The sequence below is a fragment of the Opisthorchis viverrini genome (assembly GCF_000715545.1).
Source record: "Opisthorchis viverrini unplaced genomic scaffold opera_v5_37, whole genome shotgun sequence".
NCBI classification, from domain to species: domain Eukaryota; kingdom Metazoa; phylum Platyhelminthes; class Trematoda; order Opisthorchiida; family Opisthorchiidae; genus Opisthorchis; species Opisthorchis viverrini.
The window spans coordinates 1,086,479-1,114,355 of NW_008751693.1; the positions used below are offsets into that span (position 1 = coordinate 1,086,479).

At 45.0% G+C, this 27,877-nt stretch overlaps 1 protein-coding gene across 1 annotated transcript in view; it reads right to left on the reverse strand.

The window, feature by feature from the left end:
• The window catches only part of T265_02840 (hypothetical protein), a gene marked incomplete at both ends in the record, with an annotated part of 28,194 nt that extends 915 nt beyond the window's left edge, over nucleotides 1–27,279 (reverse strand). Inside the window, 20 exons of the mRNA XM_009167184.1 lie at nucleotides 220–345; nucleotides 2,313–2,434; nucleotides 2,528–2,707; nucleotides 3,942–4,132; nucleotides 7,601–7,687; nucleotides 9,885–10,040; nucleotides 11,456–11,786; nucleotides 12,568–12,862; nucleotides 13,660–13,750; nucleotides 13,784–13,887; nucleotides 14,076–14,210; nucleotides 17,227–17,394; nucleotides 18,047–18,277; nucleotides 22,359–22,661; nucleotides 25,736–25,888; nucleotides 26,425–26,536; nucleotides 26,578–26,636; nucleotides 26,686–26,802; nucleotides 26,858–26,982; nucleotides 27,021–27,279. Coding sequence (XP_009165448.1) covers nucleotides 220–345; nucleotides 2,313–2,434; nucleotides 2,528–2,707; nucleotides 3,942–4,132; nucleotides 7,601–7,687; nucleotides 9,885–10,040; nucleotides 11,456–11,786; nucleotides 12,568–12,862; nucleotides 13,660–13,750; nucleotides 13,784–13,887; nucleotides 14,076–14,210; nucleotides 17,227–17,394; nucleotides 18,047–18,277; nucleotides 22,359–22,661; nucleotides 25,736–25,888; nucleotides 26,425–26,536; nucleotides 26,578–26,636; nucleotides 26,686–26,802; nucleotides 26,858–26,982; nucleotides 27,021–27,279 — 3,345 coding nt within the window. The remainder of the gene's footprint in view (nucleotides 1–219; nucleotides 346–2,312; nucleotides 2,435–2,527; nucleotides 2,708–3,941; nucleotides 4,133–7,600; nucleotides 7,688–9,884; nucleotides 10,041–11,455; nucleotides 11,787–12,567; nucleotides 12,863–13,659; nucleotides 13,751–13,783; nucleotides 13,888–14,075; nucleotides 14,211–17,226; nucleotides 17,395–18,046; nucleotides 18,278–22,358; nucleotides 22,662–25,735; nucleotides 25,889–26,424; nucleotides 26,537–26,577; nucleotides 26,637–26,685; nucleotides 26,803–26,857; nucleotides 26,983–27,020) is intronic.
• Nucleotides 27,280–27,877: the final 598 nt, after the last annotated feature.

Consider the following 27,877-nt stretch of genomic DNA (forward strand, 5'->3'; position numbering starts at 1 on the left):
GCAAACTGGTCAACAGACGAGGATGAGTCTGAAAACTGGAATACGCTTCAGCTCCCCCAATTGTTGAAATCCAATGAGAACGAAATCGTTCGTATGGCTGAGCTTTTCACAATCCGACGTCTTTGATGAAATGTGAAACACACTATAAAACAGTGGGCAGCGTTCATTGGTAAAGCCAGTCAGCTAGTCCAATGCATACAAAAATATGGAACAACTTACGGAGCTTGCCGTGGGTGCATGAGGGCTTATTAGGTCAAACCTAGCCTCGCCAACAACTAAGCGAACTTGTTGGTTGTCCAAAACCTGAATCTTTCCAAAACAACCTTCCTCCAGCTGCTCCAAATCCTGAAAGGAAACAAAGAGTCATATGAAGAGACAGCTCCCCGGTTTTGCGTCGTAATCATTCCGGAAAATGTGCTTAATCTAAACCTATGATGCACTGGTTTCGTTTCGTTCTCCAAGATGCGCAACAATAAAAGTGACATCTGCCCGTGTCCGGAATAAAAAACAAATCCAACTAAGTGAGAAGTACCCACAAAGAATGTCACAAAAGCACGCAGCAGCAGCAACAGCAGGATGATAAACCTGAAAACCTCGTATCCGGACTAACTATAATTATAATACATTGATATAGTAGAAGCAGACAGCCTAGAAGTACCAAACCGTTGCTTTACTTCGGTCAGGAAATGGAGTGGATACACACACCACCAACGCCAACAGTAGCACAACTTCCGAGCACTACTCAGGAGATAATGCCTGTCAAGCGCCACTGTGTTAAAATTTGATTTACCATACAACACCGGTCATAATCGACAGCTTACGAAAAAACCTAGTCTCATGTACTTTACGGATTGGCTTCCTAAATAACATTTCTCCGCAACAGGTAGGTGTCCGAAGGGAGCACGGTTCCATAAGAACAGTAAACCAATTTCCATTTTTTAATCCACGATCAACAGCAATGAAAACAAGTCTGTGATTAGCTGAACTTATTCAGCGGAAGCTGGGAGTCTTGCTACTGGTTGCAACGAGCTCCTCGCAAAAAGCCACGCTATAATGGCGATCAATCAATGGTTTGAACATGGGAAATCCAACTGGAAACCTGGTTTGTGTTGTCATCTCCCATATGCGGATCCAGTAGCGGAGAAACACTGACCGAGATGACGTAATCACGTAGTGGGTGGCGACCGTGCATCAGAGCCATCGGAGGACCGCTGAAAATCTGGCGCCGTGTCAAGGGCGACATGGAGCAATTCAGTCGCCAAATCGTTTACGGAGTCCGTCACTGGGGTCGATACTGGATATCGAAGTATGCATGTCCGAGAGCCAGTGATCGTGACTGGGTGACATGTATCTGAGACATTTCTGGAGATGGCTAGTCCTGTTTCAGAATATAGCTGTCCGAAAGTGTAGTAACAACCATCGTCAACAATCTGTAGCCACCACAGCACTCATTGCAAAGTTGCAGCACTACAGTAATGGGACGTCGAATCTTCTATGTATACTGTATCCGTCCCTTGAGGGTGGCGGCGCTGATGCAGCTTGGTATCTGGTTTGTCACTTCTGCAGTGTAATGATTGTGGGCCCCGTTCCGAGCTACGAGGGAGCACAGAAGTATACCGTTATTGGAAACGGATCTTTCACCTCACTTCACGCAAGCACAAAGCACATCGATACTGAGAGCTGACCATCGCCACTTTATGCCACGTTACAGTCAGTCAGTCATTTATGGGCTGCACGGATTCATGCGCACAAACAAGCCAAAATCACTAAATGAGCCACGGGAGACGGGAATATTTTTTTTTCCATACAGAAGCGATTAGATTGTGTTTGTTACCTTAACAGGCTTCCGTGATTGGTATCACACAAACTCTGCTACTTAACTACAGCGATGTGCGCCGAATTCAAAGTGAGGAAATTTACCTCCAGAGAATTGAGATGTTAGCCATTCTCGTGGCTTTGGTTTCACAGGTGTCGGATAGTCAGGGTGAGTCAGGGTGATGTGGGAAACTAATGGGACAGGGGCGCTAAATAAGTCATGGTGCCAAAAGTGTATTGCGAATCTCTCACAGAAGTGCAGGATATAATATGCTACAAATTTCATAAGACATCTACTATTTCAGAGCGTGCAGATGTCAGGCACGGCTTAATGCATTCAAAATGGCCGCAGAGCGTCTGACCTACATGATCCAGCCGAAACTCTGAAGGTACAGGACGCAATTCGATACTGCAATCATACGATTATTAAATACTACGGGGAGAATTGTTCGCAATATCTTCCTCGTACACAGTTTACATGTGTTGCAACGACTCACACTGGGCAGTATTTTGTCCGGTAAGTGTAGAATAAATAATCGACCCGGTCCAGAATCGGTGAAAAAGTCATAAGGTACACGATGGTTCCTTCCGCCAGACAGATCCAGGTCTTTCAGGGGATCTGACGGGAGAAACAGTAAAAAAAGAAGTAGCAACCACACATCCAAAGGTGAACAAACAATACGGTTCTAAAGTGGCTAAATTCGATACCCACCTGGAGGAATTTGGGTGCCAGCAGCGGAATCATGCATAAGAACAGGAGGGTCTTTGAAAACCTGCTTAATATCGGTCACAAAAGACTGATAATTTTCCAACGGATCTTCTTTCAATTCGGTTTCGTCCACCTCCTGATGTTCGGTTCGACAGACCGAATCAGAGGACGGTCGAGATTCTCCTGCCAATGAGGAAAAAAACCATCGAATACTGATGTAAGGAAGTTCAGTTTCAAGAATCACAGATGGTGAAAGAAATGCACACTAAATAAAATGGTCAACATAGAAATGTGCTGAAACTATCAACAACTATGAATCAATGTCGCCTGGGATACGATGAAACTGAATTATGCATGGCATACGATTCCACAGAGCTCATCACAGTCAGTCATAGACAACGTCAGTGTTGACACTGTCATACAACCATTAAACCCATGTAATTATATTTAAAGCCTCGGAGTGAAAAGAAGAGAGAAAGTGGGTGAGCGAAGGGATCTGTGGTTACTGTATTCATTGTGAGAAACCTTTTTGAAAGCGGGCAACATTATCGATTCATCCCAGATGTCTGGGACGGTCTGTTTCTCCGAGATAGACCCAAACAGGCTAGACAGGCACTGACCGAGAAACCCATCACAGTCCTTGAACAGAGCAGGTGGAAGATCAACAGGACCAGCAGCACGATGACGCCTGAACAAAGATATGCACTCGGACACTTGAAAGACTGAAGGCACAGTTCCCGGATTTGGAGTAGCGGGTGACTAATTGAACTGCTATTCGAAATATTGTGACCAGCGGTTCAAAAGTTCTGCTTGGTGGATATCAAGGAGCGATTCTCGTCTCTGATAACTCCTCTGACAACAGGCTTCCGAGGACCCTTTCGGGTGCGGAAATTCGTGTAGCAAAAAGGATTAACATACATATGAAGCGCGCGAACTCCATCGTCCGCGCGTCTCGTGTGCAATCCAAGACGACCATCCAATCGGGTCTCAGCAGCACTTGGTCTATATATGTGGGCGTTCATGCCACCAGCAACCACAACGATGCCTGAACTTTAATCCCGTTGAAAAAGAGCGCCTAGAGCGTTATAGGAACTGTTTTGGCAACTTCAGACTTACAGTCAGTTGGGATAAAATGAACAATGCGATGAACCTCACTTCCTCTAGATTCTTTTACAGACCTTTTCAAACGAACCGCGCAGAGGCGACTATCAACGAGCATCCAATCAATCGAAGCTAAGAATTTAGCAGTTCTTCCCAACATTTTGTCGAATTCAACCCAGCCAAAGAAGTAGAGGCAGTAAATAAGTGGGAGTCGAAATGACATTCCAGAAAGCACAAACCGGCAAATGTCAGAGCACCCAAACAAACAAAGAAACAAAGATTACAGGCCACTCCCGAGGCGGTCGAAGTGACTCACTAAGTTCGACCGCATTTTTGTCCGTCTTTACAACGCAACCAATGCCTGTTTCGAAGATTGAATAGCTCTGAACAAACTGTGGTTTCTCATCTCGCCGTTGTGTCTGTTGCCCAGCACCGCGGCCAAAACGCGCCGAACGGTGGGTCGGTTGATCACTTGGATTTCGGTCTCCGCGTGTTGATTTCGAAGGCCTTTATTGAAACACATACGTATGAAAACAAAATGACGTGACAAATCCCTTAATAACAAACAACATGCGCTCAAGGCAAACTCCGATAAACCGTGTTATCACAAGACCATATCTATAATAAAAGAGGACGGTAATTGTGACAACGTTCAACTATTTGGAAAGCTTCTACACTTGCAAGATCTTGTCAACGACTCTAGACATTGATAGGAGCTGGTTCTTAGCACGCTACGATGGCACACCAACAGTTACGTGAATAGAAGATAAATGGAGCTCTGAATGGACGGGAGCTCTAAATTGGATGGGAATTCCAAGATGATTTTTTTTAATCCGACTGTTTATATCAAGGTAGTAGTACAGCCCCACCTCCGTACAAGAAACCTCCATGAAGAAAAGGAAGTTTGAAGGAAATATTTTTGCGTCCTGGCTTTTCCAGCAATACAAAGTCTCCGTGCTGGTAGGAACCTTCAGTAATCGAGCAAGAAACAGTTCAAATCTAAAACATACCGCTCAAACATGACGGCTACTGCATGATTGGCCATAATTTCGCCTGTGACCCTGACCTCATTTCACCCGCTACATTAATCTAAACAGAACAAGGTCAAGACACGATGACTAATAGCAAATCTGTGATTCAGAATGAACATCAAGGTGATGTCACTGACGGCGCCTCCACAGAACTGTTTACCTTGGCCTCAAACGTCGACCCACTAACTGTCCTGCTTGACTTGCCTGTCTGCATTTCCCAGTCAGGTAGCGCTATGGACGCTCGATTAGTTGTAGGTGGTTACCGGATTTGTAGAACCAATCTTCAAATCACTCTCATCTGCCCAGTCCTCCCCCTGTTCTGACACAACTACTATGGTGAGATCCCAGCAAAGGGGGGGTTGGTCATGAGACTCACTCTTATCAGAGATCGTCAGCAGTGTATATTTCTGGTTGTGAAGGGGATTTGAATTCCAGGCATCTGACATATAAGGCGAGCGTATTTCTACTAGTCCACCAACGCATGCTGGGCGCACCCAAATTAGCACGTCTGAACAAGCCAACGTATTCAAGATTGATGCAAATGCCTTGAATCTATTAACTATCTTGGTTGTGTCGATAGACTGACTCGCCTGCCAGGACAGCTCACTCAGATAACACAATAGGACGCTTGACACCAGTTGTAAGTATCGGATGTCGGGGGTTGAAATCCCGGCATGATCAAGCATTTGCAATGCTGATAAGGTCTAACAGGAGAGGAAATCGAGGCCAGTGGTTCTTTCTCCTCTTGGTGTAGAGCCACCAGGAAGAGGACCGTTCAAATCAGAGTGATGTAAACGCATCGATTTGCTTCTAATTTGAAAAACATACAGTGATTCAAGCAGTAATCTGATTCACATCAGGCAGTGTCAGCTAACCAGCTTGTCAGTATAAAATATCAAAAAACCGGTTGGTAAACCAAAGCTCGAGTTACATTCAGATTCCCCTGAATGAAACAGATCCTATTCTACTCTACTAAGATTATCCTGAATAATCCACATAAATGGAAAGACTCTGTACTCGAATTCCGATTCTATATGCATCTTCAGGAGTCCATATCCTTGGCCGCTCCCAGATCAGAACTCTGGGATGCTGACAGGGAAGAAGAGTCTATCACCACTGTTGCACGAGCGTACACGGACGGACCCTGATATTTGCACCTTCGGTGAAGTAGTTGAGTGGCCTTATAAGCGCAGAGTTCAAGTCCGACACAGCCGAGACTGCGTGCTCTCATAACAGAAAAACTTTGGTGTGGACTCATCATGATCATTGTGCTAGGTCAGGGGAAGGACTGTTCAGAACAGGAGTAATGCGCATACAAGTGCTTATAAATAATGGGACAGTCGCTTACGACAAAATTTCCCTGCAGACCAGAACAGCATTCACGCTGTCTGATCTGGTTCAACCAGCTCACCAGTTGCAACTAAACCTGCTGTTAGCCGAACGCAGAAGCGCATCGCGGTAGGAGGCTCAATCTGAAACCCTTTGCAACTCCTTTCGCTGCCAAACATCACTTCACTGTTTTTGACGGCAGGCTTTCGACAACAATGGCCTGCTTTACCCAAGTGCACCAGAATTAAACAGACCACTGAATTATGCCTATTTCATATTCCTATTCGCTTCAGTTAAATCAAGCGAACTAACATTTAACGTACGAGCTTCGACTGATGTGTACACAGTATTTATTCTGCATCAGGTTTAGCAAGCTCAGTTACTTAGGAGGATAGTCGGCTATGTATGGATATACGAAGATAATGCATGAATCTTTGATCAAAGGAGTTCCCTGACGCTTCAACTAGCATTGAGTATTTTGACCAGTGTGGCAATTTGCAAGATTCGATGGCCACTAGTTAACAATAATTTTACCTGGACCAGCTACTCACCTCACTAGTTTTTATGACGAGTAATTTGGATCAAACGAGAAAGTTTAAGAAACAATCGGTAGGTTCATTGCTAGACTAGATAAACCTGAGAGACAGATCCACCGATTGTTTTTAGACCTTTCCGGAAGGAAGACCTCTCTGTAGGCTTAGACGCTTTCCAATTAACTGGAAGAGGCGAAATTGTTTGAAATTCCAGCTTAAGGGATTTAAATGAATTTCGCACTGCCTGTCCGCTATTCTTGAATCCCAGTGTCACATTAATAATAAAATCTACCACATTTCAATAGACTGCGATCAGGTGTGGCGGACGAATCCACTCGCTGAAGTGCGACCCACAAGAAAAGATTAATGGTTACGGTGGACGAATAGACATGGAACAACGATGTTTCGCCATAGTAAAAAAATCCTTCAGCTGTAGCACCCTTCCGATGCCCAGCTGCCATGCTACCCGAAGGAAGCACGAGGGGTGGGATAATGCCAGGTTGCCCAGGCCTAAAATTCCAGGTTGCCCAGGCCTAGACAGAGGAAGTCGAGAGGCGGATGTCGGGTTCGAAGAGGGGAACCTTCCGACCAGTAAACTCGCGCTCTAACCACTTGAGACATCTCGCCCATAGTAAACGTAACTGGTCTGGATATTCACCCGAAATGTGGATTGGAATATCCAAACACCCCATTTTTCTTCAAAATTGATAACTTCGGAGGTGCTCAAGCATAAAACGATTACACGATCCACCTTATATAAAATGTCTGGTTGCAACTCAGGCTCCTAGGTTCTCAGAAAGGTCACAGAAAGGTCGGGAACAATGTGAGAAACAAATCATATCAAACTACAGGACCTCTTCGATTTGTGTGTGGTCATTGACCATGTGATGTTCCCTTCCGCTACTAACTTGATGAGCTCAAACCAAGATGAACTGCAATGAAATTATTATGCCTCGAGAAAGCGGACAATAAAATGTACGGATACCGATCACAATGGAAATAGCTCAACCTAGAAATGCATTATTAGCTAGAATGTGCAGCGCACAGTTATTAATTCCCCACACAGTCTGAATGGAACTAACCTGGAATCGGTAAGAACTTGCTTGTTAAGTGCCTTCTTTAAATTAGGAACGAATTTGCGTTTTCCTGAGTTCTCATGACTTTCAACTCTGGTAGATTACAAATTGATGAGTTAAACTCGCACAGGTTACCTTAATAGGTCCAGTGTAGCACCTGAACAGTCTTTTTCGCTCATGATCAGAGTAAACAATCCGACACTGACAATAGTTCGGAATCACTTATCCAACTTTGTTCATTGATATGCTGAAAATAAAAAAACAGCGTTGCATAGTACAGTCAGCATTGTTACAGAGTAGGCTGACAGATATTCCACATTACTCATTACAGGAACAGATATCAGATGAACAAAACAGTGCAATAGCATTAGTTAGCCTAAGAACATTGGAAGAACACGTTTTCATACCAACTTATTCCTAAGTTGGTAGTCCGTTTATTGCTTGTCACGCATCCGGCACAACACAAATGACCCAAGAAGAGGCATTCGAGTCTCTTGAGACGCGGTAGTTCGGAGTTATTCGGCGAGCGCTGGTAAAGAGATGATGACACGCTCTTATCGCATTTCAGATGACCAGGACTCGAATCTCGGCACGGCCAGGCACAGGTACGCATTAATAATAGCGAATTCGAGTCTAGTGGTACCTCAGAATAAGCATGTGAATAGAGGCTATTCAAACGAGAGGATGAAATGATCCCCCTATTGGTGAAATAGTATACCAAGTTTTCGTTGAGTGGAGTCAACCAGTCGGAAATCGCCCTGCTACCAACTCCTACCAAACTTCACATAACGCGACGGATACACTGGCAGTATGCAATCCTTGGTCGAGATTGCGTCTATGCTGAAAAACCGAGTAGCATCGTACAGATAAGTCATCCGAGAGGTCTCGAACGATAGGGTTTCGTGAGACGCGCACGACTAATGATTACTAACAGAGAAGTAGACAACTACAAAGTGCTTCTCGGGTTTTCAGCAGAGACTGGTTTCACTTACAAGACAAAATCTCGATTACTTCTCAAATTTCTTCACACTAGTAACCTTAATTTGCACTGAGAACCGGACTCAACCTCATGTTCACCGATGTTCTGATGTGAAAAGTAGCAAATACAATGCAACGTCTGTTGTAAAGTAGATTAGCAATATCACTCCCGGAAGGATGAAACATCAGGGCTAACCTTGCAGACTGTCGGACGGTAAGACATTACACCTAAAAAATAGAGGGCTGCTGAAAGTCAGTAATGGATTCAAACCACGTGCAATGGTTACTACACAAATGTGTTACCGGAGTCCCTTAAGTTGTCGATGGCTGGATGAACTGAATTGTCACCACAGGGATCGCAGTTTGAGATATGACTCTGTATCAAAGCGGTAGTGACTAGTATGCAGTCATGTACACAAGGCAAATGCCCCATACCCCACTCCAGGTTATATCCAACGACAGCAGCATTGATGTACCAGTGAAACAATAGGTGAATAAATAAAGGTACCTAACATGAGGAAAATAGCAAAAGCCTCGGACAATTTGCTGTGAGTTCCGTTCCGTTGAGGAGTTCAACAAAAGAGGGCTGCAAAGTAGCTTCATTCAAGCTTCACTTTTGCACTAGCTACGCACGCGAGAGTGATTTAGTCGACATACGTACAGACCGTTAGTAGAGTGAGAAAAGAGGTTGGTCGAATTATGGGACTACTTAGTTAGCTGTCAGTGATACTAGGATAGTCTTTCCACACTACAAACAGGGGATACCTTCGATATATTGGTCGTCGGTTCCAATAGAGTGAGCTACCGATTCAGCTAAAGACCGTCCAATAGAAATGATATGGCTGATTCGCAACGCTCCCTGGTCATATGATTACGCACCGTCCGCAAGTAAATGAGCGATTCAGGCAAGCAATAAATAATTTGAGGATGGAACTACGACAAGGATCCGGTTACGGGAACAATCAGTGAAAGGTTTTCACCAGAACAAAGTCAATAAATCAGTAGGCACTCAATCGAAATGCAATCCAAAAAAGACTGTGCGTGCTAACGAGACATGTATTGCATAGGGTGTGGGAGAAAACGAAAATAGTTCAGGATAAAACCTAGCGAAAAGTAACAAGTTTTCTGTGTCCTACAGTGCAACAGGAAAAATAGTCGAAGACTATCCAACAAAAAAAGAAATGTACAAGTGAGACTGGAATGCCTGAGTTGCTGCCAACGAAAACCGTAGTTTTCGTTATTGGTAGGTTAAGCGAGCAACAAAACCACAACTCCAACCGTAAGTAGCAAGATTGTGATCGGCATGACATACAATAAGTCGCTGGTGGGCGGGGTCGCAACAGCTACTTCGAAAGGCGGCATGCTGTCCCAGCTGTTTACTTCATCTCCATCGGTACATTTCAGCATGGGATATGGAAGAGTTGTTGACTGCAGTGAGGTGCTAGAGTCATCTCCATCATTGGGTAACCTGAAAGGGGGTCGGTAGAGAGGAAACCGATAGTTTGAAAGGTGCCTGAAAGAGAAAGAGATCCTTTGTCATAAAGGAAACTACTTACAAAGTCGCTGAAAACTCTTCCACAGCCCACGACCGGCCTCGGCCTTCTTGGGGCTCCAAAAAGAGATTCTGCTGATGGGCTTGACAGTCCTATGAGTAGTTTCCCTCAAGAAAATACACTGCGATATCTCGAATATCGCACCAACTGAAAAAAGAGCCCTTTTAAGCAGCACCTTCAGCCGGGATTCAGCTGATCAGTCTGTGAAAACCAGACTGGTGTGCAAATGAGTGAGTTTCACGTATATACACAATTCAAACCACTGGTGCATACAAGCAAAAATACGGTTAGGCTAAGGACGTCGACTGCCTCCAACTGGTTCACTACACGACGCTTTATTTTAAGCACGAAAACAAGCTGAAGTAGGAGGATAACGCTACTGCGTCAATAAAGTTATGAAATCGGTAAACGGATGCAGTGCCGGTGCTCTTGATTCCCGAAATCGCTCAAAAAGAACCAACTCATTCGTAAGGTGAATAGACGGCAGTGGAGTACTGTTGAAACGAACGCCTTTATATGGAATGCAAGCTAGAGCACTTCGTTCTTACGTTTTCCCGAATCCCCTCTTACTCCAATACTCCACTCCTTCGTGAGTACTCGCCATGAGAGTTCCACTATTCGAACTGACAGCTTTGGTAGCCTCGCGTCACCCTTGGTGATCACTTCTGCGCGTCCACTTACACACCCCGAAATGGTCAACTCAGAAATCCGGTCTAATTAACCATCATTAGTGTTCACAGCGTGAAGCAATCAGGATAAGTCCACTCAAGAATCTCAGTGGCTCGAGTCTTGTTTGCCACTTTGAGTCACCTGCCGCATCTCGATATTCGCGTGTACCAGGCTACAGTGCGGTTGCGAGGTACGGTCTTTGGAGGTAGACGATCTGTGGCGTCATCCAGGTTTTTGCCATCAATGCTGGCCTGAACACCATTGTCCATCATATGTCAAACTTATTCCCATGTTCTTCGGTTTAGGCTCTCCCCTTTATCTACATTCTTGTGCTCACCAGTCCACATACCCAATCGCACTGCTGCCTGTTTCTGCGACTGCCAACCCTGCAAACTGACCTTGACCGTCTGTCAACGCTCCGGCTGGTCGTTTGTCGTCCATGTACAATCAATCTTCTCGTACGTATTAAATAACCGCTGATTCACCTTCCGGTTTCAGCATCTCCTTTTCCGTACACTTCATGTGGGTGGATTGGTCCTATTCGGGACCGCCCAATACCAGTATTACATCCAGATTACCAGTGCATTCCTCATGTTGGACATTTTCTAATTATACGCAACGAGCACCAGAGAAATCAGTGTACAAAAATTTTGAAACTGACTTATAACGAAGATGGAGAGGAATATCGACGCTATTCAGGGACAGACCGTCCATATCTTTTGCGGTCGATTGCTGTGGGTAGAGGTTGATAGTCATGGGCTCAGCCAACCACTCAGGACTTTCAACATTGACCTCGCTTTGGTTCATTGGAACTTCGGCTTCTTCAAACTGATCGAAGGAGCCGTGACCGGACTCATGAGGGTCAGATGCTGTGAACCAAGACAGCCATCGTCCAAATCGACCGCCCGAAGAACCGGATGACTTCGGTTTCGATAAAGAGAAGTTTAGGGCCGGTTGTCGTATGCCCAATTCATACGGATCTACATATAAACCTGTAGGGAAATGAAGAAAATCTGTAACTGTAACGTTATGTATTACATAGAACAACGAAAAGAGTTAGTTTGATAAGCAAGGATCAAGCGAGTAACGAGAAAACACAAGAGGTGAATGGGAGATTCCTACGAATAGGAATAAACAACCCATAAACCGATTGGTGGTCAACCGTCGTGATCCTGAATCCTCGAGCGAAAACCGCTTTCTTTCATGATCGGGACGTATCCACGCCAGGACTATAGTCGCCAGACCAACGAAAAAGTAACAATTGTTTTGAAGGGATGGTCCACAACTAAAAACATAGGGGACATACAGGAATGGAATAGACTGTTTTTTGAGACATGTATACTGCGTATTAGGTGCGGTAGCATTGTGGCTTGATGATAGCTATGGTGGAAGATAGATACCGATCCCCAACAGAAGCTCTCACTCATACGGATAGTCTTTAGTTTTGGCTGATATAGTGTTGTTCGTATACATTCCGACAAAGCGTTCACATCTGTCCATCCAATTATCCAATGGCTCGAAACCGGACAACAAGTGATGCGGACGGGATACTGGAACTGAACAATAAAGTCTCGTCATGGTTTAGCAGCGGAAACGTTTAGAAAGTGTTGTGTATAAAGCAGACAAGAAGACGAAGCACTGTGCAGAACATTCGTGTTTTTTGGAGGACGGAATTTCACCACACAATTCAGAGTGAGACTTCCACGCTTTACAAGTAACCTATCCATTTTTAAACTCTCGCAGTAAACGAAACTATATAGTGGATAAACTCACCGCGTGGCAAGCGCATTTTGAGCACACATGTACTCCACTGGCTCGAAGCCGGTCCACGTAAGTCACAGTGTAAATTCAAATGAAACCCCTGTCCAGAAACATCACAGTTTAGGTCCCTTGATTGGAGTTCTGTGTCCCCTGTGACCTGGAGAAAGCTGGTTAGGACACACAGCAAAGTAGCCACCGCTGTTTGCGAAATCATAGCGACTGAAACAAAAGTGTGAATGGATAAAGTTTGAATTATGATGATGAGGAAAGCGCTGGATATCCACATCAACGAAGAAACCCAGTGAATCTAAAAAAGCCTGCAGGCAAAGTCTGTGCTGTGGAACAAGACATACGACAGAAACAGGAATAACACTATTGGCAAATTGGTTCTTCTTGGCTCCTGAAAGAGCTCCAGTGACAGTGGACAGAATGACGTTGTATGCCCTATGTTTAGATACGCACAAACTTTCCTAAACCACAGAGACACTTCCCATTTCAAAAAGTTTGTTTCTGAAGCAACATACTCTTGTGTGCTTACCGTTCATAAAAAGTTTGTATCTGGTCATCCGAACCAGGAAGGACGTACCGAATTCCACAAGAACCGACAGTTCCGGGCAAACAACACTATAGGGGTTACACTGAAGGGTGACACCTTATCACACACACATTATCGTTCTTGAAGTCACACAGTGGCGAGGACGGTCGAACACGCCCATCAGGCAGAGAAGTCTTTATGGTTATCCCGCTTCCCTTATATTGAAGATTGATTGGGTCCGGGCATAGAAAACATCCTATCCCCATACATTCGTCTATATGCTCCAGCGCATTGACAGCTGGCACAGATGTTTCTGTTAGTCGCCGAGCGTACGTAAAAACAACCCGCAACAGCCATGGAACTGGCTCATCTTTTCACAAGAGGAATGAGCGAAACTTAATTTGAGTCGTGGACAGTTACCAAGTAAATTAGACTCTATTCTAAATTGGACAGGATATATGAGTCCCGGTGGCTGATTGCTTCCGATGAGAATCATCCAAAATTTTAACACAGTTACCAAGAAGCACAATGTGAATCGGTTGTCAGTAAGCAGACGAAATAAAACACACACACTGAGACAACAAGCAGTCGTGAATAAACGGACCACAAGAAGTAGGGAAGTATAACAAATCGGTTGTATTGTCACAATATAGGTGTTTGCTGTACAAAAGACTACCAAATAGAGAAATTCACTTGGAATATTTATGGATTTTTCGTTTATTCTGCGGTTTATTCCGTGCACTCCTTACGGTCTGGAGGATATCTGTGGAATGACCGGTAGCTGGTTTGGAAGACGTCTAAAAACGAAAGCAAATGCGCAACGCCAGAGTAACTAACAGCAGGAACAAAACGAAGGCGAACAGATGAATCGAGATAAGAACCAAAGGATACGGTCTACGGAAAATGGGGAAGTACAGATCAGCACGAATCAAACCATAGTGGTAAAACAAATCGACTGTCATTTCGGATAGAACTTTTGTGTTACCTTGACTTCTTCCTCAAGCCGACATAGAGCCTGTTTGTATTCCTCCTGTAAATTTGCAAAGTGGCTAGTGTGGAAGGTGACCTCCTTCAGTTTTCGTTTTCCGACTGCACGAAGGTCTTTCTTGAAATGAAAGAACTGGGAGTAAAAAAAGAATGAAGAGGGTAAATATTGAGCTATCCCCAGTTTGGAGAAACGAGAGATTGGGAACGGAGGAGACCTAGTCTCATCTACCGCTTGTGCATTGTAGCCGTATGCTCCAGTAAGAAGCAAACTGGATGGTTTTCTCGCTAGATGGAGTAGGTGGAGCTGCTTCTCTCGGTTTGGTGAATCTTCCTGCTATTCAAATCAAGAGACTATAAAATTCATCCCGAACTAAACCGATGGGGTTAGGTTGTACTGCACCAGATAGCGGGGCCCTTCGTAAGTGAAGTATCCCCGGAGTCTGAAATCAACTACCAGACCGCCCTTCTACGGACTACACAGAACTACATCATCAGCAAGAGACCTTACAAGATTGGGATAAGAAAGACCAATTCACACTTTTGACCGCCTGTTTCCTTGTCGACTTGCAGCAGCTCTAGTAAGCAATGGGATGAAGATAAGATATTTAATGGATATGGCTAGTGGGTTCTCCGTGCTAGCTGAGCCGGTAGCTTATGGATAAAGCAAAGACAAATTAAAAACATCCCATCACTATGGTCTTGTGTTGGTCTATGGGAACATCGTTTGTGAACCGAACGGCACGGTTTCAACCGAGGAAAATTGCGGTGAAATTGAATCATAGTTGGTAGCAGTAGTGGTGACAACCAATGTTACAGGGTGAGGGCCACATGCAAAAGACGCCGTCAGATTAGAAAATAAATAGAATGAAAAGATCGCGACAATATCACACTCAAGAAGAAATCTGACATAAGCTAACAAAAATAGTTTGAGTGCATAAAAACTTGACAGAGCAGGGACGGTGGCCTCTAGTTGGCGCATTGTAAAACACTAAATCTTCGAATCATTATGTGGAATATGCTGCCAGCCGCATCACTGAAGAGGAATAATATGGTAAACGTCATTTGAACTGTAGCAGACTGGAAACAACAAAATTACAACAGTCATGAGAAAGTTGATAGCAAAGCTCCGACAGATGCAAGAGGACCCCGAAAAAATTTTCAGATGCCCAAGGCTAGTGTGTTTTTTAACCCTACTCGACATGTCATCAATCTTCTGTCAACCATCCTCAATCGTTTTTCGTTTTGCACGTTGTGTACATGCCCCCTTCATCAGCAAGCGTGAGATGAGGTTGCAGGTAAAAAGTATTTCCCGGATATAGCTGATGCGAAACGACATATTTAGGCGGTTCCCAGGACAAAGTTAAGCCGCGGTATCCCGCAATGGCTTTCAGGTGAGGTCAAAAGACCGATCTCCCAGAGACGGTTGTGCTCTTACAGGCCCTTCGCCGCGAAGTCTGACTAACCAGTTGACCAAGCCATCATCTAGTCTTGATTCCATTGGCAAGAAGGAATGCAACCGACCCAGAATGGGAAGGCTAGCCAGAGCACAATAAATTGCTTCTGCATGGGCTCCCAGACCAGGTATATTTCCAAAACCTCCTTCGTACGTCATAGAATCACTGATGAAAAAGAGGACGGCTTCGTGGTCCAGCTAGTCCATTTAGCATATAACAGCTGGCCACTGCTGACAACACTAATCGTATATCACGCTCAGATGATATGAGTGCAGTTTTGGTTACCAAACTGAGGTAATCATGACAGGAAGGCTGGAAGGATGCCAAAACGTGAAGGAAGCGACTCAAGGACGATTGTAGCATCTTGACACCCTGTGCAGCTGTTTTGGGGATCCAAGCTCCAAGACCGGCGGCGTTCTTTGAACCCAGAATGAATGGCCTTCGTTCGGTGTGTACAAACTGGATCAGTAAGCTTCAAACACATGAAACTGAAGGCTTTCGGTGCTTCCCATAATGGGACACCATAACTCAACCTTGCGCATGTTAATGGTTGTCTGGGAAATTATTGCCTCTGGGAGTAATAGGAAAAACCCCTTCACAGCGCTGGGGTTTGACCAAATAAAGAAATGATCACTGAATGGCGCAAAAGTGAATGGTTGGACATGCGCCTCACACTTGCAACGTGTAGACTACGTGGGCCCCAACCCGAAACTCACGTTGGCGGACAAGCCGATTAAGGTAGTAGACAAACTTGTCTACCTGAGCAGTTGTATCAGTCCCAGTAGCCCAGCCAAAAACAATATTTTGGTCAAAAAGTGGGAAGATCAGAGCAGCCTCTGTGAACCTGCATCACCCGTGTCAAAAGCATGACATAGGGCTTTTTGTTACGGGTTGAGTTTACGGTGCTAGGATACGCTCCACATTGTCATGGGTAAGAAACCGCGAGCTCAGGACATTGAAGAACTTTCAGAGTTTGACTATCCGTGTTTTCAATATATTACTGAAGTCTCGTAAGAACATCGGACTAAAGTACAGCCGAAGTACAATGAATGGTTTTCGGAAAAATAACAAAACTACAATGGATGAACTGATCACATTCCGAAGGTTACGCTGGCTTGATCACGGTTCCGTATGCCAGTCAACTAACTTCCTCGGAAAGTCCATTTCGCACAAACACGCGGAGGTTGAAAACGGGACAGAGGGGCTGAAGCATTGACCTGGAAGCGAAGTACGAAATCCATTACCAGCTAATCCAGCTGAGCTGTCGTTCCGCTGGATGGTGGTCCGAGACGGGACACATTGATGATTGGAAACCTTGACAGACACGACCCAGCCTGGCGCTCAACATTGCGCATGAATTCAAACTGTTACCTTCAGTTCACAGTTCTCCTTTCGATCTCCCCAGTTAAAAGTTCACTGACACCCTCTGTACACATAAATCAATTACAACAGCTACCACCTTCAATGCATGGCTATCCACCCCTACCTCCCAAAATCATCGATTAACGAAACTGTGGCAGTTATAAGCTCCGTGCGACATGCACGCGGTTTTCGAACCGGTGATGATTCAAGGATGAAGAGGTTGTGACGGAACTTCGACGAACACAAAGTGTACCACTCAAAGATTTCTCCAAGTTAGACAAAAACCAAGCTAACCTAAGTAAGTTAACACACAGTAAAGACAGAAAAACTAACCTGATTTTTGCTAAGTAGAGTGTAGGCCAAACCAGGCTGACCAGCTCTCGCAGTGCGTCCCACCCGGTGAACGTAAATTTTCACATTCGGGGGCATTTCATACGACACCACACAGTTTACCTCTTTGATATCCATCCCGCGGGCCATACTGTCCGTACATACAAGAATCTGCATGTGGGTGGGGAGAAAACATGAGGCACAACTTGGCCAGACATCTTGGACGAACGAGCGCAAGTTACATATCCAGCCACACAGGAACACGTTAAGCAACAGCTTGGTGGAGTGAAACAATTGTAGTACACAACTGTGGTAGTGCCTAGGAAAGATTCAGCTGAACCTCTCGTTTTTTAATATCTGCAGAAATAGCGTGTTCTTTCGAAAAATGAACCACGAAATCACGAATTTAGGGCACAACGACACATAAGACGGCCTTCGCGTAGCAGATTCAGTTGAGGAATATCAGAAGAATGAGAGATTCGGTTGTCTCTCGCTAACACCATGGTAACTTGCAAATGAGTGATGGTTGATGGCAACCCAAAGATTTCGCCTAGCTGATAGGTTACAAGAACGACGGAACCGGTGGGAGGTTGTTGAAGAGTTTCCAATAACATTATGAGCAGTGTGTTGTGCCAAGGAAAGCGAGGCCTATTGTTCGTGATTTCGTCTTGGTGATTTCAAGGATACGTAGATAACTGGCAATACCAGTGCAAAATCTGACTAACTCAAGGAGATCTAATACGATGGGTAAATACCGAAAGGAATTACACTTCTTTATGTGAAACAATACTGCGGAGTTCACGTTTCTAATCAACTCACGTACGTCCAGTTCTTTGCGGGCGAATGCACTCAGCACACGCTGCCTTTTGTCAGGTGGCATATGACCTGAGATTCTATACGATCTGATTCCCTTGAAATTACTGAGCAGCAAGTGCAGCCGCGCGGCTGTTGCACGGGAATTGGTGAAGCACAACACGCGTTTGACATTCTCGTGTCGAATAAGGTGAACCAAAAAGAGGGCCCGATGCTCCGGTTGCACAGATACCACATACTCCTGACAATAAAGATAACAATGGAGTCGAATGTCAGAGACGAATAGCGGTCATCACGAAGGGGTGCAGTTTTAGTCGCCATTGACAACTGGTTTCCGCCAGAGAAGTGGGTTGCTAATAATTGCGTAGTATCTTTCAAAGTACAAATTTCGAATCTTTACTGTTGTATCAACAAGTGTGCAGATTATCAACATAGAGACCAACAAACAGCGAAATTATATCTGTGAAGTTTCAATCGAGCTGAACCGAACAGAACCCAACGATCGTGTTCCAGACGTCTCATGGCAACACTGGAAGATGTTATCTGTGGGTGGTGTGAGGAGATTTGGGAATTCTGTGAAGGTTTCATTTTGTAAGTGAGGCCAAAGTATGCTGAAAGGCCGGTAAGCATTGTGCAGTTGTTTCATCCTTACTGGGAATCATCAGCGGTGCGCATCTTGCGTAACTCTGAATAGCCAGGAGATCACGGGTTGAAGAGACTTTCCGGAGTTTCGCAAGATGCGCACCGCTGATGATTCCCAGTAAGGATGAAACAGCTGTACAGTGGCTCTCGGCTTTTCAGTACAGATTGTCTTCATTTACAGGATGAAATCTCCGAAAGATGTAATCTCTAACGCCCATGAGTACATCTGGTGCCGATTGCAAGTAGTAGTAGTTTGAAGCGAGGGATCCATGTTTACGGTCATAAGTGTTCGCTGGTTAAAGGTTGGTCTGCATGCGTCCTAATCTGTCATCTAAAAAATAATTTCTTATGGATATCTACCAGTCTCCGGAATATCTATTACGTCAAAAAGTAATCCACGGAGAAGTACAATTGCGGAATCGCTGCCTGCTACAGTTTTCAATGAGACGAGTAAAATAATAGCAGATTCGTAACGATACCAGGTTGTTTACCTCGTTCTGGGAAGTTAACTATCTGTGATCTTGTCAAAACGCAAAAGTTGTTTTCTCACCGTCATTCTTCCATGATCCTCTGATCATCTACGCAGCTTGTAAAGTGTAATGATTATATAATAATATGGGAGGAATCGTTACATCTATTTATACCATAACCCATTAGCTGGGTTTGCCTGACGACAGTTGGTGGCATATTGGTCAGACTTTGAAGAATAACGCGTGCTATAAACGCTGAAAGAATTCCTGGTAACGAATAAATAGAGATGCAATTCTTCCACAAGACAAAACGCTGCGAAATAGGGTATTAGATGCCAAGGACACTGGAATTCAGTGCCCTGATGGCCATGGTTCTCATATGCACTGGAGTGAGGGTGGGAAATAGCAGGGACTGGAATGGGCATGGCACCTGTAAGTACCATAGTGGTCTTGAGAGGGTACAGGTGATGAAGAGTCCTACAAGTGACATCAAACAAAGCAACAGATGAATCCAAGTGGTGAGGGCGTTGCCATTTGATCTTCCATTTTCTCTGTAATGCACATACACCTGTTCGAAACACTTGTAGTTAGTGCTTGACTTCCACACTTGTAATCACGGTCGTGCAAATGAAGGGGAGCCAGATTGCTACTGCAGACTTTAACAGTAATAGGCAATGCGTAAATCTATTAGCCGCATTCTTATTAAGTTCTAAGGTAAACATCTGTAACTCATAGAGAATGTCCTTGTGAATTATCGACCTACTGTTTCCCTCAAGTTACCTGAGCGTTCTTCCTGCATTCTTGACACATCACTCAAACCATATAGCAGGAGTCACCGAAAATCTCAGGCGTCACATGCAAAGCCCGTTGGCTCCGCCCACCAGCCTTCACGGTCAACTTTTTTAGGAAGAGACCATACTGCCAATATCGGCATCCGAATCTTTGGCATTGTGGTGATGAGGGCTACATCAGTAAGAGTTAATCAGCTCGAACGTATTCAAACCACTTCCGTATAGTGGTCAGTAAAGCCGACGATTAAGGGGTTCACAAACTGTAGCACATAGTACGGCAGAATTTTGATAGAAGATGAAGGGAACAGTCCTCATTAGGCGGAATTCTTTATTATAACACGATTGCGCAAAATGATCATTCTGTTCTAAAATATGTTTCAGATCCTAATTCCATCTCTTTTAAAGGCTTGATGGTATTAGCAGTACCCGATGTGCAGACATCGTAACCTTTAGGCGACATAGATATACTTCATCTAACAGCAAATTTATGTAGCATTTCCGAATTGCACGAAACGTCAATTCGCGAGATAATTCGAAGGGGAAAAGTTCTTCGTGAACCAGGAACCTATTCGCAAAGGAAATACTTAGAAGGATATAATTAGCTACGTTTACATCACAACAACCAAGCAGGAGAAAAAACACTGTAGGAGTGGTTGGTCATCTGCGACTTCGCTAGGTAATGTGAAGTGAAGTGGACCAAGTTCTACTCATTCAAAACACATCAAGATAAAAAAAGATGATAGCTTGTGGCTAAAAGCAGTTCACATCATCCCTTCAATCTGTGAAATGAAAGTGGGGCGAGTTTCCTGTTTTCATCGCGGAACTATACGATTTCGCCGGAAACATCAAGGTTGTGCACCGCGGTAAGGGACGACAGATCGGATAACTAAAAACGCGCGCTATATTAGCCAAGGTTAGGTAGCACGGCCAGCTCAAAACAATCAATATATCAGAAAGTAGTGGAGGAAAAACGCACAGACCACGAGAGATATGGTACAGTTAGAGAGATGAACATTTCCTAGAGATCAAATAGTAGTTTACTGAAACTGATAAAATAGTGACGACCTCGCATAATTTAGTATTTTCCTCAGAATATTGTAATCACGTTCAATTAATGGTCCGGTATATTTTCAAAATAAATATACTGCCTAAAAGGGTAATAAAACGGAGTTTTCGCACCGAGTTTTCTGATCAAGCTTCGGATGAAACAATGGCTCGTAGTTAGCCCTTACCTCCAAACGACGAGTACCCAGCACTTTTATAAATCATTCGTAAACCAGCGACCTATATTGAATGAGTCGTTCACAACGGACGTTTTAGTCCATCCATGTTTTCAGCAATGAAATCGCACTATGGAGATCTTAAAAACTGGTATGTCTACCAAAGCTGCGAAATTGACAGCCTTCCTGTACAAGGCGCTCACGATAACTGGAATGTCTTCATGTAAGTTCCTCATTATTGGGAGCCGCTTTCAGGTTGATTTGTTCAATGTTTCCCATCGTTAACAGTTGTCATTTGTTTTAGTTTCAGCTGTAGTCTAAATACACAGCACGCACTCGTGTTCCATTGATTACATTCTGAAAGTACCCGGACAGTTTGAGAAAACGACAAGCCTGAATATAATTCGTCCTAACAGCCCACCACTTGGACGTGGGAAGAACCCACCCACAACAGAACCCATCTTTTTACGCCCGGGGCTACTGGCTGAGGGCTTGGTTGGACCTCCCTCGCATAATTCCTTGATCATAGACTGCTGAATTCCAACGGTGGAGTACGATCAGGTTCTCGATCCACCATTGCATTGAGCTGGCTAAGTTATGGAACTGAAATACATCTGATTCTTTCATTGCATGAAGTCAAGACTCCAAAGCAGATGGGCCTTATGTGGAGCATGAGATTAGTAATAGCAACATCAGCAATCCTGGAAACTCTTTCGGTAATGCCAAGGAGGCTTAGGGATGGGGGAGGCGTGTTGATGCTCTTGAAAAACGAACTCTTCTACTAACTTAACGGCCGTATGTGGTATCGGGTAAGAGACTGTTGTACAAGTCTCTAATATCGTTACCAGATGGAATGATCAGCCAGTATGGACTGGCTAATTTAGAGTAACTCGAAGGCCAGGCTAAGCTTCTTTCGGACTACCAAAGAGAGCATTTCAACTGTTCCCTGGCCGTAGCAACAAAGGATAAGGTCATAACATGCAAGTTTTGATGAATAAAATCATGAACATCAGCGTCGAAGTAACGGTGACGGATTACGAAGAGTCTGGTGAAGTCGGAGTTGCCTGCCGGAAGCTGACCTTAAACATAAACCACTGCGGTGATTACTCCAGAGGAAGTGAGTAACGTCAATCACAGTCGATAAAAATGGTATTACGGCCTAAATAGTAATGGATATTTCACTGTAAATCGAACGTTACCTTCAAGCCAGGAGGAGTACTGAACACCCCCACACCACCAGCGTCCTGAACCATTTCGCTGCAGTCTGTATGACTAGCGTTGTGCGCCATTCCCTCTGAAAGCGCATTTTTCTTTTTCTGCTTCTTTTTCTTCTTCACTGGTGGCTCTAGATCAGTTTCAATGGTGTGGTCGATGTCAGAAACAATGGGTCCGTTTGAACTTATTGGTTGAGCCGAAGTGCTCGAAGCAAACAATTGTGGAAAATACAAGTTGAACCGCTTCAGCGGTTCTGGGTCATGTGTCAAAGTAGCCGAGGCGAGGATCTATCAAATGAGAGCAAGAAAGGAAAGTTTGCGAGGATATGAGAGCCAACGTACAGTCATAAACAATAGAAAATTAACCACAGAAACTGAGCACTTATTCCTTCAAAGTTCATAGCTGCCTAAAAAATCATTCCATTCCAGACTTTTGAATCAGAGGGTAGGGGTAGGGCCCCAAACAAAACCCCACATCATTCCACAGCCTTGTAGGTCAGACTTTTTGAATCAAAGGCTTAAGGTGGGGTACCTCAACGAAACCCCCCTCTTCGACCTGGGCAACCGGGAAGTATCATTTGCCCTTGCAGCTCTTCGCTAGACGGCCTTCACCCTCATTCCTTCCCAACCAATCGTACAATCCAGTGTAATCAATCCATTTGCCAGTCCCCTAGCTACTGTTCCGTGTCTCAACCATCACCCAGAAAAATAAACCGAAACAGTCACTTACTAACCTCAAAAGACCTGATCCACGTTGCAGCCTTCAATGTCCGCAATCTATGTCGAATTTGGCAACAAGCATCCCTTGCTGAAACCTTACTTCCCCTCTCTATCGATGAAAGTCGTGTCTCCGAAACACGCATACAAGACCCCACTTCGGTCATGCTCCTCAAGCCGCTTAGGACGAGCCAAGATGTTCCACATTTCACTTTTCGGGCATCCGGTGATCTTGACACAATGGCTCGTAGTATCTACGGTGTGGGAGTCGCACTCAGCCCCAAGGCTGAAAGCACCTTACTACACTGGATTCCAGTACACAGTCACCTTGGCACTGTGCGGTTGTCTAGCTCAATTAAGACTAACGGTATTTGTTTGTCGTACCAGCATACGCCCCAACAGATAGCAGTTCTGAGACTGAGAAGGACGAGTTTTATCAAGATATGTCACGAATGCTTCGGTCGGCAAGAAGGACGGATATAGTAATCCTGGCGGGTGATAGGAATGCCAAAGTTGGACGACTAAGTCCGGAAGAAGCACAGTTAGGTTGTCGATTTGGAGTCAATGCTGAGCGTTGTGTGCAGATCATCGTCCGTTCCTGGCCTGTACGAATTTCCAACACAAACGCACACACCTAGTTAGAGGTCACCTACCACAAGACAGCCGTGGATCCAATTGGACCATATGGCTACCAGTTGCCGATAGAGAGCTTCAGTTGAGGATTCTCATTCCTTCTGGGATACGCAACTTGACTCTGATCCCGCCATCGTGCAGGCACGCTTAGCACTTCGTTTTCCGTCAGCGCTACGCGTGCCGAAAGACAGCAGCTCCATTCACCAACTTTGACAAAATTCAGTAGCTGAAGAGTATCGAGCTAATCTGGCCAGAAAGTTACGAGAAACGCACAGTCATGTAGACGACGAAAAATGCTTGGAGGATGAATAGAAGCGAGTAAAGGAAGCAATGCTGCCAGCTTTCAGAATTGTTTGTCCAAGCCATCTGACTCGACTCAACGAACACTGGATATCTTCAAGATCAGCAGATCTTATTGGTGCCAGAAAGGCCATACCAGCAACTAGCGACTGTGATGGCGAACGCAGATCTCTTAAACACCGGATAATCAGGAGCTTAAAGAATGGCAGAGAACGCTGGTGGATTTCAAAGGCCCAGGAGATGGAGAAGGCTTTCGCTGCACGCAACAGCCATGCCCTGTTTCAACTGATCCGATCAACAGGTCAAAAGAAGGCAGGTGCCAGTGACTTGAAAGCTGCTTTTGATTCTGTCGATCGTTCGTAACTTTGGCAGTGTCTGGCGATCAAAGGTGTCCCTTCCAAATTTCTATCCCTTGTGGGCGAACTCCTGCGGGCGCGTACGAGTATACGGGAAGCTCTCGCTTGAGTTCACCGCACTCTTTCCCTTTCCTCCTTAACTTTGTAATTGATATGATGCTTGAAATTTCTCCGCCTGTCTCTGAAATCTCGGGAGTCGAAATGTTCCCGGGACGTTCCCCAACAGACATGGATTATGCAGACAATATTGCTCTCCTTGGTTCAGATCCTTCCCAAATACAAACGATTTCAAGTAACCTAAATAACTCTATCGCACAGTTTGGCATGCGCTCCACAGCTGCTACAAGACTGGGTGGGATCAAACCCACACCTCATGCTTGCGGGTGAGCCAATCGACGTGGTAGATAGATTTATTTACCTGGGCAGCTGTATAAGATCCGGTGGACTGGCTGAAGAATAGATTATTTCTCGAATCGGAAAGGCCAGAGCAGCTTATACCAAGCTCCGACACCTATGGCGCCGACGAGACGTGAGCTTATCTGTCAAGGTAAGAGTTTACAATGCGGGGGTGCGATCCATAATGGTTTATGGATCAGAGATGTGGCCCCTACGAAGGATGCCAGCGATTGATCATCAGTATCTCCGCAGCATTGGTCACGTCCGGTGGAACATCGGATTAACAATGCTAAGGTACGTCAGACGGTCTGAGGAAGAAGAAACTCTTCCGTGATAGATGAATTACTGGCGCTTCATAGGTTGCGCTGGTTGGGTCAGGTACTCCGCTTTTCAGAAGACCATCTGCTTCACAGATCACTTTTTTCCCAGCCCTGTGCTGAGTGGAAGCGACTGAGAGATGGACAGTGTATGAGCTGGAAAAGAAGTACGAAAGCACTACCCAGTAAACTTAATCGGGTGAGCAACTGCCGCCTCCCTGCATGGGGACCCCGGGACTCAATTCACCAGTGTTAATGACATTGGCGGGATTGGCCCAATCGCGTAGTCGGTGGCGCTTGTGCATCAAAGCTATCGCCTTCAATGCGCCTTCAATTTCCGAACAGACTGAACACACCCCCGCCTCCAAGGCTTGGTCGCATGTTCCACTTTCCCGTTTACCGGTGATCAAAACTGTAGCAGCTGGAACCACTGTGCTTATAGCACACGGTTTATAGCTAATAAGTTAAAATCAATTGAATAAGTCAATTTGTGATGGGGAGTCTATGATCTGGTAAGCTGAAAGGAGCGATTCGATATCAGAACGTCACTGAAAACTAGGATTTAAACCAGGTTTGGAGGGCTACTCGCCTTTTGCAAAGTTGTATCATGACTTGTGTCATACTGATGCATGATAGTCATAACAGGCCGTGTTCGCTGCATTCCTGTCGGACGCCGATGGCCAATTTCCCCATCGATATCGAACGCAAATGCATTAGGATGATAAAGAGCATCTTCCAGTATTCTATACCAGTCTTGTTTCTCCTCCAAGATTACACGATCAGCTTCGTCAATGACCTAAAACACAAGAGAATATGGTGATGCATAAATCCGTGGACAAATAATCGGCGCAACCATTCAAGAGCTACAGAAGACCGGCAAAGACCACTCTTCGCTGGTCTTCTAAAGGCGTATTTCAATAGAAAACCCTTTCCGAGGGGAAGTCCCTGGACCATGTATATCCCCTATGAGTAACTTAAATCCACGGCTGAACGGTCCCTTTATCAGCTGTGAAGAATTGAGAAACATGTAGCAGCTGACCACGGTCTTGCACCTTAGCTTATGAGTTACACCGAGCTCGAGGTTAGGATACTCCCCAAGAATACTCATGGTTGGGCATTTGATAGGGAGGACGTCTCAAAATACCGTCACCAAATAGTAAACGCACTCTCAAAAAAGCTTCGGATATGCTCTATAAATGATCAAGAGATTAGGGGGAACGTAACTTATATAATTCAAAAGGTTTACATCTAAGCATTTCAATCCGTCGGACGCAAATTCAATTCAACACTAAGGCGAATAGGGACCAGGAACAAGAGAAAGACGATGCTTACCAAAATCCTCAACTTTTCAAGACTGAAACCGACCGTGTTGTATATATGGTCTACCAGTCGACCAGGTGTGGCAACAACAATATCTGCTTTGGTGTGGGCAACAGAGGATGTTCTACACGGGATTCTATATTGATATGGGTTAAATTAACTGACGTGTCAACCAGATCCAACTGTTCCTTTGTGAAGCTTTTAGAACCGTTAATTAGAACGATCTGTAATGGCGTGATGGAACAATTAGTAGCAAATCAAGAGGCAACTTACACGAAGATCGGTACCTTCGGCCAGGTCGAGTAACACTTGAAATACTTGTGCTGCTAAATCTCGAACTGGAAGAATTACTAATGCACGAAGGAAGACTTGCACACGCCCATGCAAGAGCTACATGGCGCTGAGTTCCAAAGAAGGATTAAAAACTTGCCTGGATTAGGGGAACGGAATATGCAAGTGTTTTTCCACTACCTGTCGGAGCGGCTATGCAGATATCACTCGGACGACACAACGGGCGCCGCTTATTAAGGCGGTACGAACGCAATATTGAGGGGATGACACAAGCTTGTACTGAATGAACATGTTAACATAACGGTCAGCGGAGAAACCTGGGAACAACTCCGAGAAACCCATGTCAGCTAGGCGAGACTGCATAAAGGGATGCAACTCCTTCAAGTCATCGACCTTCTGTCGGAAACTAAGGTCACTGGGAAAGTAAGTAGCTTGTGTGATCCAGAAGGGAAGCATCTCAGTAGGCTTGGTTTGATCATATCGCAATTTGTCACCAATGACCGTGAACCCCCCAATCACAGAATCACTGCTCATCACAATCGAATCGGCCGTATCAACAGAATGTTCGTTAGACATCAGATCGCTGTGGAATAAAAATGGAAAAAGAGGGTGACCTTGTGCCAAGAGCTAGACCGATCAAAGTGGGTCCTGTTAGATACGGCTTTTTACCATTGACCGCGTTCGAGAAAGCAAATTCGTTAATAATGCGTGATGGGCGAGGCGGTTCAGTGGTTAGAGCGCGGATTTACTAACCGGAAGGTCCGTGATTCGAACCCGGTCTCTGCCTATCGATCACTCCCGCCTGGACTTGGGCAGCCTGGCGGTATCCCAGCCCTCGTGCTTCCTTCGGGTGGTATGACACCTTGGCACCGGAAAGGTGTTATAGCTGGACGATAGCCACATAGATTCACGTGCTCACTAACATCACAGTATCGGTTTACTGTGGAGATTTGTTGGGCGAATTTAGATCGATACTTTTGAACTATGTTGGTTCTTCGAAGGTGGTGGATTTGCATGCTTCTTGATGACCTGCGAGGGCTTGATGGGAAACGAACCGTCAGGCGTGCACGCACCATGGGATGATCAGAATCAGGTTGTGTGCCCCAGAAGGGAGGGCAGTCTTGAGCTGTAGCTCTGAATCAGTGGGCGATGGCCATGTAGTCCAACTGCGTAC